General features: G+C 43.6%; 1 protein-coding gene across 1 annotated transcript; it reads right to left on the minus strand.

Moving 5' to 3' along the window:
• Nucleotides 1–13,044: 13,044 nt before the first annotated feature.
• On the minus strand, nucleotides 13,045–13,733 carry LOC136469198 (chemocyanin-like). Its single transcript, XM_066467489.1, has one exon. It carries the CDS (start codon nucleotides 13,731–13,733, stop codon nucleotides 13,107–13,109), a length of 627 nt encoding a protein of 208 aa, XP_066323586.1. The 3' UTR covers nucleotides 13,045–13,106.
• Between the last annotated feature and the right edge of the window lie 1,691 nt (nucleotides 13,734–15,424).

The following is a 15,424-nucleotide window of genomic DNA, read 5'->3' on the forward strand; positions in this document are numbered from 1 at the left end:
ATAGGCTAAAACCTATAATATTTGGCCTATATAATACCACAAATAATAATTGTACAATATTTAACTGATATAACCAATAACTTCTCATGACCTCATATATTCATAGAATTGAGCATATCTTGAAATTATCTAACATATAGAAGTACTAATTGTTCAACTTGTCTGTAATACCGTTTGCTTTTTATTTCCTCATGCTAAAAACCACCAAAACTTTGAAATTTCTAAAATTTCACAACAAACTAAAAAATTGGTTTGCTTGTTTGCATGCAAAACACTTTTCAGAAATATTTCTAATGTCTGCACCGAAATTCACCATATGCATGTTGGAGTTCTCATATTTTTATAATTTATATATTTTTGGCACTGAAATTCATTTCTAGTTTAGAAATCCATCTCAATCTCGGCCAGTGCCTAAACCTCCCTCACCTCCTTTTTTTATTTTTAAGTTATTTATTCAATATTTAATAATAACCTTGTTGGCAAATATTTTGCAGATTTAATTCTTTTGATCACTCTAGTGCGGTTACTGTAACAGGCCACATGCACTTTGTGACAAGGTTGGGGTTGGGCACATTGGCAGCAGCTGGCGACCTGCGCCAACGTGTCGTGTTGGCCGAGGGCGGCCAGCCTGTCGCGCCATAGCATTTGGCATGACTGTGATCACTACCGGATACAGGAGCTTTGCCGAGTGCCAGGGGCACTCGGCGAAGCCCCAAAAACACTCGGCAAAGGGTTTGCCGAGTGTTACACTCGGTAAACGACACTCGACAAACCCTTTTACGGCAAACGCTATTTTGCCAAGTGTTTTTTGTCGTGCACTCGGCAAAGACGTTGCCGAGTGCCCAAAAAACACTCGGCAAACTTTTTTCCAAAAATAAATAAAAAAAGGCACGCCGACACCACGCCCGCACCACCAGCACCGCCGCCGCCACCACCATCCACGCCTGCTTGGAGGCCATGCTGCCGGATCCACCGCCAGTGAACTCCCCACCGTATCCACCGCCCGAGCGCTCCTCCCTGCCGGATCCGCCGTTGAAGCACACCTCCCCGATGGATCCGCCGCACCAGCACTTCTTTGAGGCTGGATCCGCCGCCCACGGGCTAATCCCCGCTAGAGGGATCCTCCGCGCCGAATCCACACCATGGTGGAGCCGTGGAGGGAGGGGACGAGGGGCGCGGTGCCCCCAGCCGAACATCGGGTTTGCGTTGGCCTCCTCTCCGGTGCCATGCGACAAGGGAGGGAGGGAGAGACAGAGGGAGGAGCGGAGCCGCGCGCGCCGGTCGCTGCGCCTCTGCGTGGGGGAGTGCCCAAACGTTGGGGGAGGGAGGGAGGGAGGGGGCGGCACCGGCCCCGGATCTCGCCGGTGGGGAGGCGGCGCAGGGGAAAGGTAGGGGAGGGGGGAACCGGGGAAGAAGGGAGGGCCGGATCCTGAGGAGGGGAGGGAGGGAGGGGCGGCACTGGTTGCCGGATCTCGCCGGTGGGGAGGCGGCACTGGGAAGAAGGTAGGGGAGGGGGGAACCGGGGAAGAAGGGAGGGCCGGATCCGGAGGAGGGGAGGGAGGGAGGGGGCGGAACCAGGCCACCGGATCTTGCCGGTGGGGAGGCGGCGCCGGGAAGCAGGAGGGGAGGGGCCGCGCCGGGGAAGAAGGTAGGGGAGGGGGGAGCCGGATGAGGTGGCCGGGAGAGGAGGGGAGGGGCGACGGCTGGAGGGGAAGAGGCCGGCCGGGAGAGGAGGGGAGGGAGGTGGCGCCGTTGGGAGGAGAGGGGGCGCTGGGGGCCGGGAGGAGAGAGAAGGGGTGGGGAGGGAGGGGTGGGGTGCTGGGGACGCGGTTAAGTAGGATATTTTTTGTTTGCCGAGTGTCCCAGATGGGGCACTCAGCAAAGTTATTTTTTCATTTTTTTCTTCTCCTTTTTTTGCCGAGTGTTCCATATCTAGCACTCGGCAAAGTTTTTTTTATTTTTTTTCTTCTCCTTCGTTTCCAGAAAAAAGATTTTATTTTCTTTGCCGAGTGTTTTTTTAACACTCGGCAAACCACCTCTTTGCCGAGCGTTTTTGACACTCGACAAAACACCCTGTTTGCCGAGTGTTTTTTTTTGCCGAGTGTTTTTAGCGCGGCACTCGGCAAAGCACTTGTTCGCCGAGTGCCCGAGGGAATACACTCGGCAAATATAAATACACTCGGCAAATTTGAGGATTCCGACAGTGGATGCCATCCCACGTGGTGTGACAAGGCCATATATAGAAGACACACTCCAAGCCTCTTCTTGTTGCTTCCTTCTCCCTGCCTGCGCCGAATGCAGCCCAGCGCCACCTAGCCCTGCTAGCCAGATTGCCACCGCTAGGAGCCCTGATTGGTTAGGGAAAGCGGCCCGCCTCATCCCTAGAAGGTACTCTCCAAGAAATCCCCCCTTATGCATTTTTTGTAGACTATGGTATGTTGTTTGAATTGTAGTGTAGTTGCAATAGTTGTTCGTTTTGTTGGATCTGATATATAGTCATATATATATGCTCTACCTGTGATTCGATGTATAGAATTGGTTCCATGGAACGATTTATTGCATTACGATTTACACCGCAGGATTGTTGTATTTTTTAGACAATATGAGTATAATGTTGGATACCTTAGGTTACTGATGTTTTACTGCTATTGTGGTTTTAATTTTCTTTTATTTATCACTAATATAGCTCATAAACATCATAAAAGAATAATTGGGAGGCAATATGTAAATAATGGCTTGCATAAGAAATAAGAAATATCATTATTATATCCATTCAAAACCTCCATTGTTCCCAAGCATTCAAACATAATCAACTAATTAATAAAGAATTTCAACTAATGTTCCTTCCATATAGGGACATGGATTACATTGTTTTTAAAAAAACTCAACTAATAACAGTTGGAGATAAGTGTAATGGCCTCATCTTCAAACTCATGCCATTCAACACTCTAATCACGTGCTCCCCTTTGCCGGCCTGAGAGTAAGGATACCCTGTGAAGAATTAGTAATGTGCCAATGGCACCTGAAATAATCCTCCAAGTATCAACGTATGGGATTCATAATTAAAATTGCATCATAACTTATAATTACCCTTTTTGTGAAGTCAATTCTTAAAGCCATCACAATTCTTCTACACATGCCCATCTTTCTTATACAAGTAACACTTTGGTCTCTTAAAGTATTAATACTATACTTAACTCGTGATCTTTTGAGTTCTTGCATCCTGTTGAGCTTATTTTTATGGCTTTGGGCAATAAGTTTCGCCAACCTTTATACCGTTATATCTAAGGATTGGCTGGCATTGTCAATGTCAGGGATTTATCCCCTAACTTCAACATTAATGCACCTTTTCGTTCGTGATCATGAATGATATTCCATTTGAGCTATATTAATCACCTTCCGTAGTCGGGGCAATAGGAGCGTCCTCCTGGATGGCATGTTCATACTCCAAAATTAAGAGTAGCAATTGAACCACTACTACAGAATCGATTTTTAGGGGTGGCTCGTAACCATTTGTAGGGGCGGTTTGGCCAGCCGCCCCTACCGAACCGTCTCTACAAATCATACATTTGTAGGGGCGGTTTCCAGGCCGTCCCTATAAATCGATTTGTAGGGGCGGCTCGTATTATCAGCCGCCCCTACAAACATGTATTTGTAGAGGCGGTTCAATCTAGGACCATCCCTACCGTACGTTTTTCCGCAAAAAAAAAATTCAAATTTACAATTCAAAATCGCATTGCCAAACGTCCCGCGACCAACGTTCCGAACCGCATTCGTGTTGCCGAACGCCCCGCGACCAACGTTCCGAACCGCGTTCGCATTGCCGAACGCCACGCGACCAACGTTTCGAACCGTGTTCGCGTTGCCGAACGCCCCACGACCGCAACTACAAGCACAAGAGTATTCTATAAACTACAATTACAAGTCCAATTCACAAGAATATATACAATCCATCATTAAATATACAAATTCCATACACATTCTTATCAACGTCCTAGAGCTAGCCTTTCAGTCTCACGAAGGTGTTGGTACTGAAGATTTGTACCTAACTAAGACTCTCGGACATGGTAGGCGCCTCTGACATATACAATCTGGTCCAATATGAAGTTGCAAAGGTCGCCGATGAGCTCTAAGAGTTGGTCATCCTTGTATGGGTCTCTTTTCATTCATTTCTCTTCTCTCCACTATAAGAGAACAAGTTTCGGTTTAGTATTTCATACCATGTATGAAGTTTTTATACTATGGGTGAAGAGGTTCAAACTTACCCTTAAGGGGTGTCTCCTGTAGGCACCGGTGTTACTCATCATAGAACATATATAGTATCCACAATGTATACTCCCAGGCCTCTGCTTGGGGCACTGTGTGTTTTGCATATGAAAATGTTAAGTAATGCTTTTGACAGCCATGTAACGGAGTACTGAAGAAGTAAGTTACACTTACCGCACATAGTGTTTTTATAGCCAGCTTTTCCTTCCTTGCTGGATCATGCCTTCCATGATGATTAGTGACATAGAACCTAAATGCCCTGTTTGAATTATTTTAGCAAATACAACTTGTTAGTATCCAAAAGTGAACATTACAAGTATGTATACAAATGTATAAGCTAATGATGATTGTCGATATGTATACGTCTTGAGAATCAATATGAAGTCTTTGTATGTCACCGTGTCCCTATCTAATGAATCAAAGACCAATGCCATGCTCCTCCCGACATCGACGGCTATACAAATCCAGTGGTTGCTGCATGGATTTAATCATAGAACTATATAAGCTCTTTTGCATCAAATAAAATATATTGAACAAAGCTTTAAGTATAGAGTTGAACTTACTCGAAGTTGTATGGTAGCCATATAGTAGAGTGTTGTTGGAGATTTTTGAAAGCCATGGCAATGTATGCTGCAACCTTAAGGGACTCTTCCCTTAGTTTCACCGTACGGATGCGCTCTTTCGCCCGAAGAGTCTTTGTAGCAGCTAGCTCTTTGGCATCCAGTGGCCATCATTTAGGGTAATTAAAATTTGTTTGGGCTATAGCTTAAGGGTCTACATACCCGACTTTCACACTTGGCATTTGTTTGACAATGTGCACTTGCATTCTACAAATCACGACGTGGGTTAGTTACAACAAAATTCAAAGATTATATTCATATCATATTGGGAGGACAAGGACTTACAGGCACCACGTGTGAATTAGATTCATCTCCATTTCTCCCAGGTGAAAGCATGTGTGCATGTCATTGAAGTCAAAGATAATTTTCCCGGCTGGGCTTCCAAATGTGCCGGTGGGGAAGCATGCTTGTATGATATCTATGCTCGTTGGGAGAACACGCCAGTACCAATCATGGAACCTTCTCATTCCAAGTGGTAGGCGCTGGATGTCCCGGTTTGGTAGGAAGGGCTTGCCTCTTTCATATGTTTTCGGACAATCCTTTGACCATTTGATGGCATCAACATTTGGATACTGCTTTGCAATTTGGTGGAGTTTGCTAGTGACGGTCTCCTCAAAACCCCATGATGGGACTTTTTTAACTTGGTTCTTAGGCTTGAACTGGTCATGGGAATACCACTTGGACACCGACGAGACGTCTTTGATCAGAACATAAACTGGCCTTATGTTGATTGGAATCTTCTTTCGAAGTTTCCATTCAGGCACGTCCTCATCTTCTTATGCATCACCTTCTTTAGGAGGCACTCGTTGTTCATGTATCGGCTGTACTTGTTGAGAAGACTGTGGCATCTCATCATGCACTTGCTTGGTACGAGCTGGAGAAGGTTGTGGCATCTCATCAGGCACATACTCGCTAGGAGGTGGAGAAGAATGTGGCATCTCAGGAATGTGGGGGTCACGAGACGGTGAAAATATCTCCTTGACCTCAACAACTAGCTCCAAATTTGGTAGAGGGGGAGGCGACGAAGAAGCAGTCAATATAATGTCTCGTTTGTGCTAGAGGATGAACTGCCCCATAACGTCTCTGAGTAACACCAGCCCCTCGGGAGTTGTGTAGTCTATCCTCCACTGCATGAACTTGGGCTTCACTGTATGCATCTCGACCCTAGTGTAGTCTGACGGTATCTTATTATTGTGGTGTAAGCCACCGGGAGGATGTGCCACACCTGTTGTCACCTCCATCACAGTGTTCTACCGGCCGCTGAGAAACACCAAGGTGCAACTAGTTGGTTCCGTATGCGATTGACTGGGGTTGTGGCTGCAGTGGAACCTTGGCTGCTAGGAACTTTCAGAGGGCTGTCAACTAATGCCAGTTCTCCGGTGGCGTCACTAATATCCGTGGCTCCGTAGACAGTCCTTGCTCCTCCAGCGCCTTCGCAACTAGAGCCTTTACTTGGAGTTCAAGACTAGTCTCCCGGTCTCGGCCATGTTTCTTGTACATGTGCCTATTCTCTTCGAATCTTTGCTTCCAGGTCATCCTTTTCCCTAGCCCCTGGTGCGGTCTGTGTGCTCCTTATTTTCCAAGCCAAGACTAAAATTGTGTATATGCATAAATATAATATTTTGTATTATTCTATATATATGAAGAAATATATATATAAACAATTTTAGTCAAAACAATATAGAAAATAAAAAAAACAAAAATTAAAAATTTGAATTTTAAAACATCGACTACAATTTTAAGACATTAAATGAAATAACATGAAAATGTTGTAAACATAAAAGTTGTATAACTCATCAACATGTACAACTTTTATTTTGGTCATCTTATCATGTGACTTTGTTTGAACGATTCAAATTTTGAAATTCAAACAATTTTAACTTGAAACAATATTTTGAAAGAGTAAATGATTCCAGATGAAAAACTCGTGAATACCAAAGTTGTAGAACTCATCAATATGTACAACTTTTATTTTGATCATATTTTCATTTGACCAAATTTGAATAGTTGAAATTTTGAATTTCACTAAATTACAACTTCAAACAAGATTTTGAAACCTTAAATGATTTTAACAATAAAAGTCGTGAACATAAAAGTTGTTGAACTCCTCACTATCTACAACTTTTATTTTGGTCACTTCTTCATGTGACAAAGTATTAGTAAACATTGTTCATAAATTACATATGACTCATAGTTTCATGAACTATACGAGAAACATGTTGATTTGTGAACAATGTTTACTATCACTTTGTGAGATGAAGAAATAATCAAAATAAAAGTTGTAGATCTTGATGAGTTATACAACTTTGGTATTCATCACTTTTTCAGCTAAAATCATTTAATGGTTGAAAATCTTGTTCGAACTTATCATATTTTTAAATTTGAAAATTTGAAGTGCTCAAACTTTGTCAAATGAAAAGAATGACCAAATCAACACACTAACTTGATAGGGCAAGATTTTAGAAAAAATTAGGAAAAAAATCATCACAGTTGGAGTTAGTATGATGGAGAAAGACTAGTTACAAATTTTACCCACAGATTAAAAAGAAAAATCATAACTGTTCATGATGATCAATGATGAACAAGTGTGATTTCTCTTTTTAATCTGTGGCTAAAACTTGTAACTAGTTTTTCTCCCTTATACTAACTCCAAATGTGATGGGTTTTCCCTAAAATTTTCTAAAATCATGCTCTATCATTTTAGTCTAGTCATCTATCTTTGTCACTAATTTTGAATAATTTAAATTTTAAATTTCAGAAAATGACAGCTTTAAACCTGATTTTCAAACACTAAATGATTTCAGCTATAAAGGTGATGAATAGAGAAGTTGTATAACTCATCAAGATCTCCTACTTTTATTTTGGTCATTTCTTTATTTCATAAAGTGTTAAGTGATTTCATAAAGTTTTAGTAGTAATAGAGTGGATGTTCAAATAGAGTCATCTGGATGTTGCAAAGGGTAGTCTCACACACATGCATAAAATGTAGTCTCACACACATACAAAAATATGTAGTCTTACACACGTACATAAATATATAGTCTCACACGCATGCATAAATAAAGTCTTACAAACACACACTTACACAAACACTCCACGTTCAACAACTAGCTAGCCCACTGTAACGACTTTCCCATTGACACCTTTTCATTCCTATGGCATTATGTCTTTGGAGAGATTCTTTTCCACAACACTGATCTTCTTAGGAAAGTCTGTGAATAGCGGCATCTCATCGTAGTTATTGAAAGCTTCAACATCGTCCACGCCATCAACTCCAATAATGTGCTATTTCCCGGAGGCAACCACGTGCTTTGTCTTCTTCTTCGGGGGGAGGTTACTTTGTGGGTTAGACATATAGAAAACTTGTGCGACACGTGAAGCGAGCACCCAAGGGTCATCTTGGTAGCCTAGATTCTCGAGGTACAGGACTCTCAATCCGATCTCGTTCAGTTGGTGTTGTTTGATCCAGCGGCATCGAAACAGGGCCACCATTATATCCCTTCCATAGTCAAGTTCCCATATCTCTTCAATGATGCCAAAGTATTGGATCTTTTGCCCTAATTCATCGAGAGCCTCTATTTGAATGCTGCTGTTTTAGTTCACATATTTACTATCCTTTGCATGGGTATTGTACGTATACCCATTGATGTCATAAGCATTTCAAGATATCACTTGTCTCGATGGCCCCTCTGCCAACCTATTGATGGTAATAGAGTCTATGGTTTCTTCAGGCGGTATGTTTTGGTCCTTCAACCATGTAGTTAGTCATTGCTTGTGTTGTTTCATGACCCAATCATCCGAACGGCCATTTCTCTCCACCATAATGATAGCCAAGTGTTCATCAATGTACGATTGCATTAGTTATGTACTCTGCAAGACACTGTAATGTGCCCGACTCACCTCTTTGTAATTATGGTCGATGAACACTTTTCTACCACTGGTGCTCTTCCTAGCCAGCCTACCCTTGTGACGAGAATTGGGTTTACCAATCCCTTTCTGTACTTTTAGGTATTCTTGACAGCACTCGATGACTTCTTCAGTACTGTAACCCTCTATCATGGAGCCCTCTAGGTATGCTCGATTATGTACGTATTGACTTAGAACCTACATGAACCGCTCGTAGGACCACATTTCATGCAAGTAGCAAGGGCCTAGCGCATGTATTTGATGAACCATGTGAATCATGAGATGTTGCATTATATCAAAAAAGCAGGATGTAAACAAATCTCCAGTTGATTTTGTGTCTCCACGACAAATTCATGTAGGTCACTCAGCTCTTGCTTGCCAATCATCTTCTATGAGATCTTCGAAAAGAAGTAGCACATACGGGTGATGGCCATTTTCAAGAACTCTGGCTTTATAGCCCTGATTGCAATAGGTAGAAACACTGTTAGCATCACATGGCAATCATGAGCCTTACAGTGTGTTATTGATAAGTCCTTCATCGACACTAGCTTCTTCACATTTGCTGAAAACCCAGTCGGGACTTTGATCCCCCTCAGAAAAGTGCATATAGCTCTCTTCTCGTCTGGTGTTAGGTTGAAGCACGTCGCGGGTAGAGTGTATTTTCCATTAGCCTCAGGTACTGGGTGAAGCTATGGCATCACGTTTAGCTGCACCATATCTTTCCATGCTTTCAGACCATCTTTTGACTTGCCTGTGTCCATCAAGGTAGCAATGAGACTCTCAAAGATATTCTTCTATATGTGCATAGCATCAATGGCATGGGGGACCTCCAAGTCTAGCCAATAAGGCAGATACTAAAAGAAGATCGATTGTTTCTTGAAAGGTACACCTTCAACAGGAGGTGTGCTTCTATCTCTGTTCGTCCCATCTGGATTCTTCTTTCCATAGACAACGCGTATGTTTTTCACCATTCTGTACACGTGTTCTCCATTATGACGTCTCTCCGGAGGGGGTTCAATCTTCGGGGCGTTGTCATAAAATCTAAAGAACAATTTGCTACGGTACTTGTGACTTGTCTTTAAGAAGCATTGGTTCCTTAGGTAAACTATCTTCTTGGATGCATCCAGGTACACCCATGTAGTACCATCCAAGCAAACCAAGCATCCCATCTTTTCTTTGATCTGTCCAGACAAAGCAAACAGCGTGGGGTAATCATTGGTAGTAACAAATATTATTGCTCTACATATGAAGTCCTCCTTTCAGAATGCATCGTACATCTACTCCCCATGCCTCCATAGCCTCTCCATTTCTTGCATCAAAGGCTTGAGGAACACGTCTATATCAATGCCTGGTTGTTTAGGGCCAAAAATAAGAATAGTAAGGAGAAGGTACTTTCTCTTCTAACACAACCATGTTGGGATGTTGTACATAGTCAAGATCACTGGCCATGTGCTGTGGTCGCTCATCCTCTCATTGAAGGGATTTATTCTATCGGTGCTCAAGCCAAACCGTACATTCCTTGGGTCATCGCTGAATTCTTTGTGCTTCTCATCAAACCTTTGCCACTGACTACAATCAGCCAGGTGTGCAATCTTATCATCATCCACCTTGCGCTCATCATCCCACCATGTCATTAGTGTGGCTTCTTTAGGGTTTAGGAAGATACGTCTCAAGCGGTCGGTCACTAGCAGGTACCACATTATCAAGGTAGGAATTCTTCTCTACTTTGCATCATTGCCTAATGGAGTGTCCTCTGGGGGCTGAGATTCTTGTACCACCTTTTTTGTACCCTTTTTATTCCTCTTTTTTCTCGGTGGAGGGTTCGTCCCCACCATAAAGGTCATTGTTCTTGTACCGGCTGGCCCCACACCGGGGACATTTATCTAGTGACTTAAACATTTCACTATGAAAAAGTATACAGTGGTTGGGGCATGCATGGATTTTTTCAACCCCCATTGTCAATGGACTTATGACCTTCTTCGCTTGGTATGTGTTGGCGGGAACTGAGTTTGGTTGTTGCCGCACCCATGACAGGAGATGCAATAGATCATTGAAACTACAGTCTGACCAGCCGTACTTAGCCTTCAGGATGAGCAGCTCAAGCACAAAACGTAGCAATGTCTAATATATCGGACAATCCTTTTCAACACCATACACAGTCTCCTTCGATGCTTTTGTCACCCTTTCTAAATTTCTAGACCTTTCGGGCTATTTAGTAAAATCTCTGGTCCAAGGGCTCGAATCATGTCCTTCAAATCATCTTCATCCCCAACATATGCTCCATCATCATTATTGGCACCACCTTTGTCGTTACCATCCCAACCAACAGCATCACCATATTGTTCATTGCCAAACTCGAAATCCATTCGTGCATCAAGCTCTGCTGAATATGGGACAGGGATTCTATGGTTTTGTCGTCGTATTCCTCCTCGTCCTCGTCGTTAACAATAACCGTTTCACCATGATGAATCAACACTGTGTAGTCCTCAACAAATCCTCGCATAATCAAATATGATCTGATGATAGTCACATCTGTCCATGCCATACGGTTCTTGCAATCTTTATAGGGGCAAATAATTGTAGCCTTATTCTCTTTCAATGTCGTTGTATGCTTCTTTGCGGCTTCAATAAATTTATCCACCTCTTCACGGAAACCTGCCTTGAACCTTAACGAACCATACATCCAAGAGTTCCTGTACTCCATCTTTTACAACAACAACAAAACAAACATTAAATGACTACTTATTCAGATATATATAAAAATAAATCAAAGTAATAATTACTTAAGAATAATTGTATATACTTCAGATATATATGAATATAAATCTAATATAATTACATGAAGCATACAAACACACCATGGTAGAGGAAAATTAATTAATGGGCCATTTATCCATAAATAATTAAAATGCATATTTATTGATTACAATAAACAATTTCAAAGACAACAATTAGCAATAATTATACTTTACCCAATATCTTTCATACAAACCCTAGTCCAATTTCATCAAACATAAATTTACAAAAACGTAATTAATAAAAAAACCAAACCCTAGATCTAGATCCACATGCACATAAAACATCCATAAAACTAACTAATTGTTCACTAAAATCAAGAAATATGGACCAAATAAGGGTATGATCTTGTTCCCCTCCCTAATTCACCCTAGTACATTTAAAACTTGGATCTAATTTGCTTCATAAGTAGATCAAGCACCATAGAAGAGAGAGAAAAATAAAACTCTAATTACTCACTAACCAACCATTAAAACTTCAAAAAAGTGTGAAATAACATTTTCTTAACTTCTACAACCTCTCCACCAAAGGATTTGAGACCAAAACCTTCCCCTCCTTAGTAGAGTAATTTTTGGGAGGTGCCCAAGGCCTCCCCACCTTTCTTTCACGGGTTAGAGTGAGTGACCCGAGGAGGAAGAATGTGCTGCAGCTGTTTTATATGTGGGTCATTTGTAGAGGCGGCTGGTGATTGAGTCGCCCCTACAAATCGGAGCTACGTATACGGGGGCATTTGTAGGGGCGGCTGGTGATACGAGCCGCCCCTGCTGTTCCATTTGTAGGGGCGGCTGGTGTCTGGGCACCCAAGCACGCCACTGTAGGGGTGGCTCCATCACCAGCTGCCCCTACAAAAAATCGAACCGTTGCTAAAAATCGTTTTTTACGTAGTGAACCTCCCTTTCCATAATGGGAAGTTGGTCCATGTGAGCAAAGGAATGTCTTTAATCTTATTGACAACCTCTGAGAGACTTACAACTAACTCAAAATAAAAAGATGAAATAATATAAGTAAGGATAGTATGTGAAAAATTATGTCCAGCATGAATTTAACCCTAAGTTGGTCTTATTGAGAACAAACATGCTAATGACAGTTCAAATTGATATCACCATTGGACAAAAACAAAAAATAACCAAACAATACTCGTGTGAACACATGTATATAAATTAACGTTGGTCAAATATATATACATAAGCCACAACAAATTCTCTAACTAGAGTTTCTCGTTGGTTCCATTTTGACAAAAGAATCAATTTAAATTTTGTAGTAGAAATAATCATTATGTTGGTAGTAAACATTATACATAAGACCAACGAAAATTTGTTGTGGAGAAAAGAAGAATGAGCGTTCTAGTTCTCCTAGCTAGCAGCAATATCAAATTATTTACGTGTCATATACATATTTAGAAGTCCTAATAATAATTTTCTGACACGAGATAATCATCTGGCACTAACATTTGGAACAGACACATTATGTTCAACGTTGCTGTGAGAATTGCAAAAGCTCTGTTGCAGCATGGACGAGCTAGACAATTGCGAGGCCAAGCAGCAGCGACACCATCATGACCACGGTGGCAAGTACACTGCCGAGACCGGCCGAGGACGACCTCGGCGCTGCGCCGTAGGAGACAACGCCAGGCGTCATGATAACCACCGGCGGTCCGCCCGAGCAGATGGTGATGCCTGACGGCGCACCTGGCGGCGCTGGCCCCGGCGGCGGCAACCTGTTGGTGCACTCGGCGTCGTCGTCCGTGACCCTGACCTCCAGCTTCATCCCGGCGGCGCAGTGCCCCGGCGTGCTGCAGATGAAGTATCGCCTCCTCCTGCTGGCGCCGCCGTCGAGCCGGACGGCGTCGCTGCCGGTCCGGAGCGCGGCGGAGACGGGGCTCGCTGCCGAGCAGGAGCGGTACCCGGCCTGCGTCACCTCCACGACGTCGTGCGCCGACGCGTCGTACTTGAACACCAGCTGGTCGGCCGGGTGGAAGGTGATGGTGGACGCCCAGGCGGTCAGGTTGGTCCGTAGGTCCCATGAACCCCCCGGCTCGCCGACGGTGTAGCTGGCGCCGGACGCCGTTCCGAACGCTGCTGTTGCCGCTGTCATGATGATTGTGATGGCGAGCAGAGACGGCTGTACCCTAACATTTTCCATCATCTTCGACAAGCTAGGAGATGATAGCTGATGTTGAAGTTGAATGAAGGTGATTAGCTAGCTGAGAGTTGAGACTTGAGAGAGGCGATGGATTAATGATTTGACGGTGAATATATATATAAAGGTGAGGGTGATCTGTGATGGAGGAGCTGGTGGAGATAGAGTGTAGCGTGTGAACGTATGACATGGTCTATTAGCTTAGCTTAGCTTAGCTTAGCTTAATCATCCGCGTTTGCATAATGAAACGTGTGGACGACTTCGATTATTAACTTGGTCAAGTAGGCATATAATTAAATTACAGCAGATGGCATCTATGGTGCACTGGATATATAGATTAATTAAAGACAAGACTTAGTCTCATGTGATGAAGATTTGATTTACCATTTGTGGAACTTGTCTTTCAGCTACCACGTTGACGTCGGCGGTGTTCACATTCTGATCCCTTTGACTCAGCTATGTTCACTTGCTCTCACTGTTCTGTTCGTTGACTTGAGTCAATGTCTTTTCTCTTTTTTTGGGTACGCGCTCTCGTGTGCCTCGTGTTGTGTGGTGGGTGGGTGAGAGGTGCGAGGACGAGTCTTCTTTGCAGTAGCGTAGGGTATTTGGGTGCAAAAATTAGCCCCACCCTATATTATACCTACAATGATCTATCCGTATTCAGCAGCTGCGGTTGATGAGCAATCGGGCGTTAGCATACCGAAGCTGCCGCGCCAAACGAGCGCATAATGCGTCGGGCTAGCGAGGGAAGCACACCCGCAGTGGACCTGTGCCGCCCTGGACGTCACCCATGCCGCCCCGAACATCGTCCGCGCCGCCAGCCGCTTCCCACACACATCTCATGTGCAATACCTAATCTACTTTTAAAACATCCAGATGTAATAATTGCAACATACAAAAGAAGACAAATGAGACACTTAAAACTAGCGTTTGAAACACTTGCGAAAACATCTAAAAAAATATTTGAAAACCATTGCAAACATATGCAACATCCAGATGAAACACTCGTAAACATATGCAACATCCAGATGAAACACTCGCAAACATACGTATGAAACACCTGAAAACACTTGAAACATATACTTGCAACATGCATGTATATGCAATATCTATATCTATTTTTGCAACATCTAGATAAAACACTTGCAATATTCATCTGGAACAGATGAAACATTTGGAACATGCACTTGAAACATACGTGTATAGCCATTACAACATGTGCAACATCCCGATCTATTTTTGCAACATCGATATACAACACCTGCAACATACTCTGAAACATGTGAAACACTTGAAACATACTATTGCAACATGCGCCTTCAGTGTAGCATCTTCTTGCTGCTTGGACGAATGGAGGCTCGTCGACGCGGAGCTCGATGCCACAGAGTGGCGTGGAGGTCGCCATTGTGGAGCTCGTCAATGGCACAGACCTCGGCAGGGGCAAGAGGATGGAGTGCGACCACGACAGGAGGTGTGAGTCCGAGTGGGGGCAAGCTGCGCGGGCGGGTGGCGGGGACGCGGGCAGGGCCGCGAGGCGCGAGCAGGAGCGGTGCGGCCGAGGGCAGGGTCCATCCCGAAGCAGAGGCGCGTAGCGCGCTGAGCAAGAAGACGACGCGGGCGGGGGCGACACGTGCGAGGCGCAAAGCGAGCGGACGACTTATATGGGGCCCATCAAGACAAACGGACGACCTATAAGC

This window comes from Miscanthus floridulus, chromosome 8, assembly GCF_019320115.1.
Source record: "Miscanthus floridulus cultivar M001 chromosome 8, ASM1932011v1, whole genome shotgun sequence".
Taxonomy (NCBI): Eukaryota; Viridiplantae; Streptophyta; class Magnoliopsida; order Poales; family Poaceae; genus Miscanthus; species Miscanthus floridulus.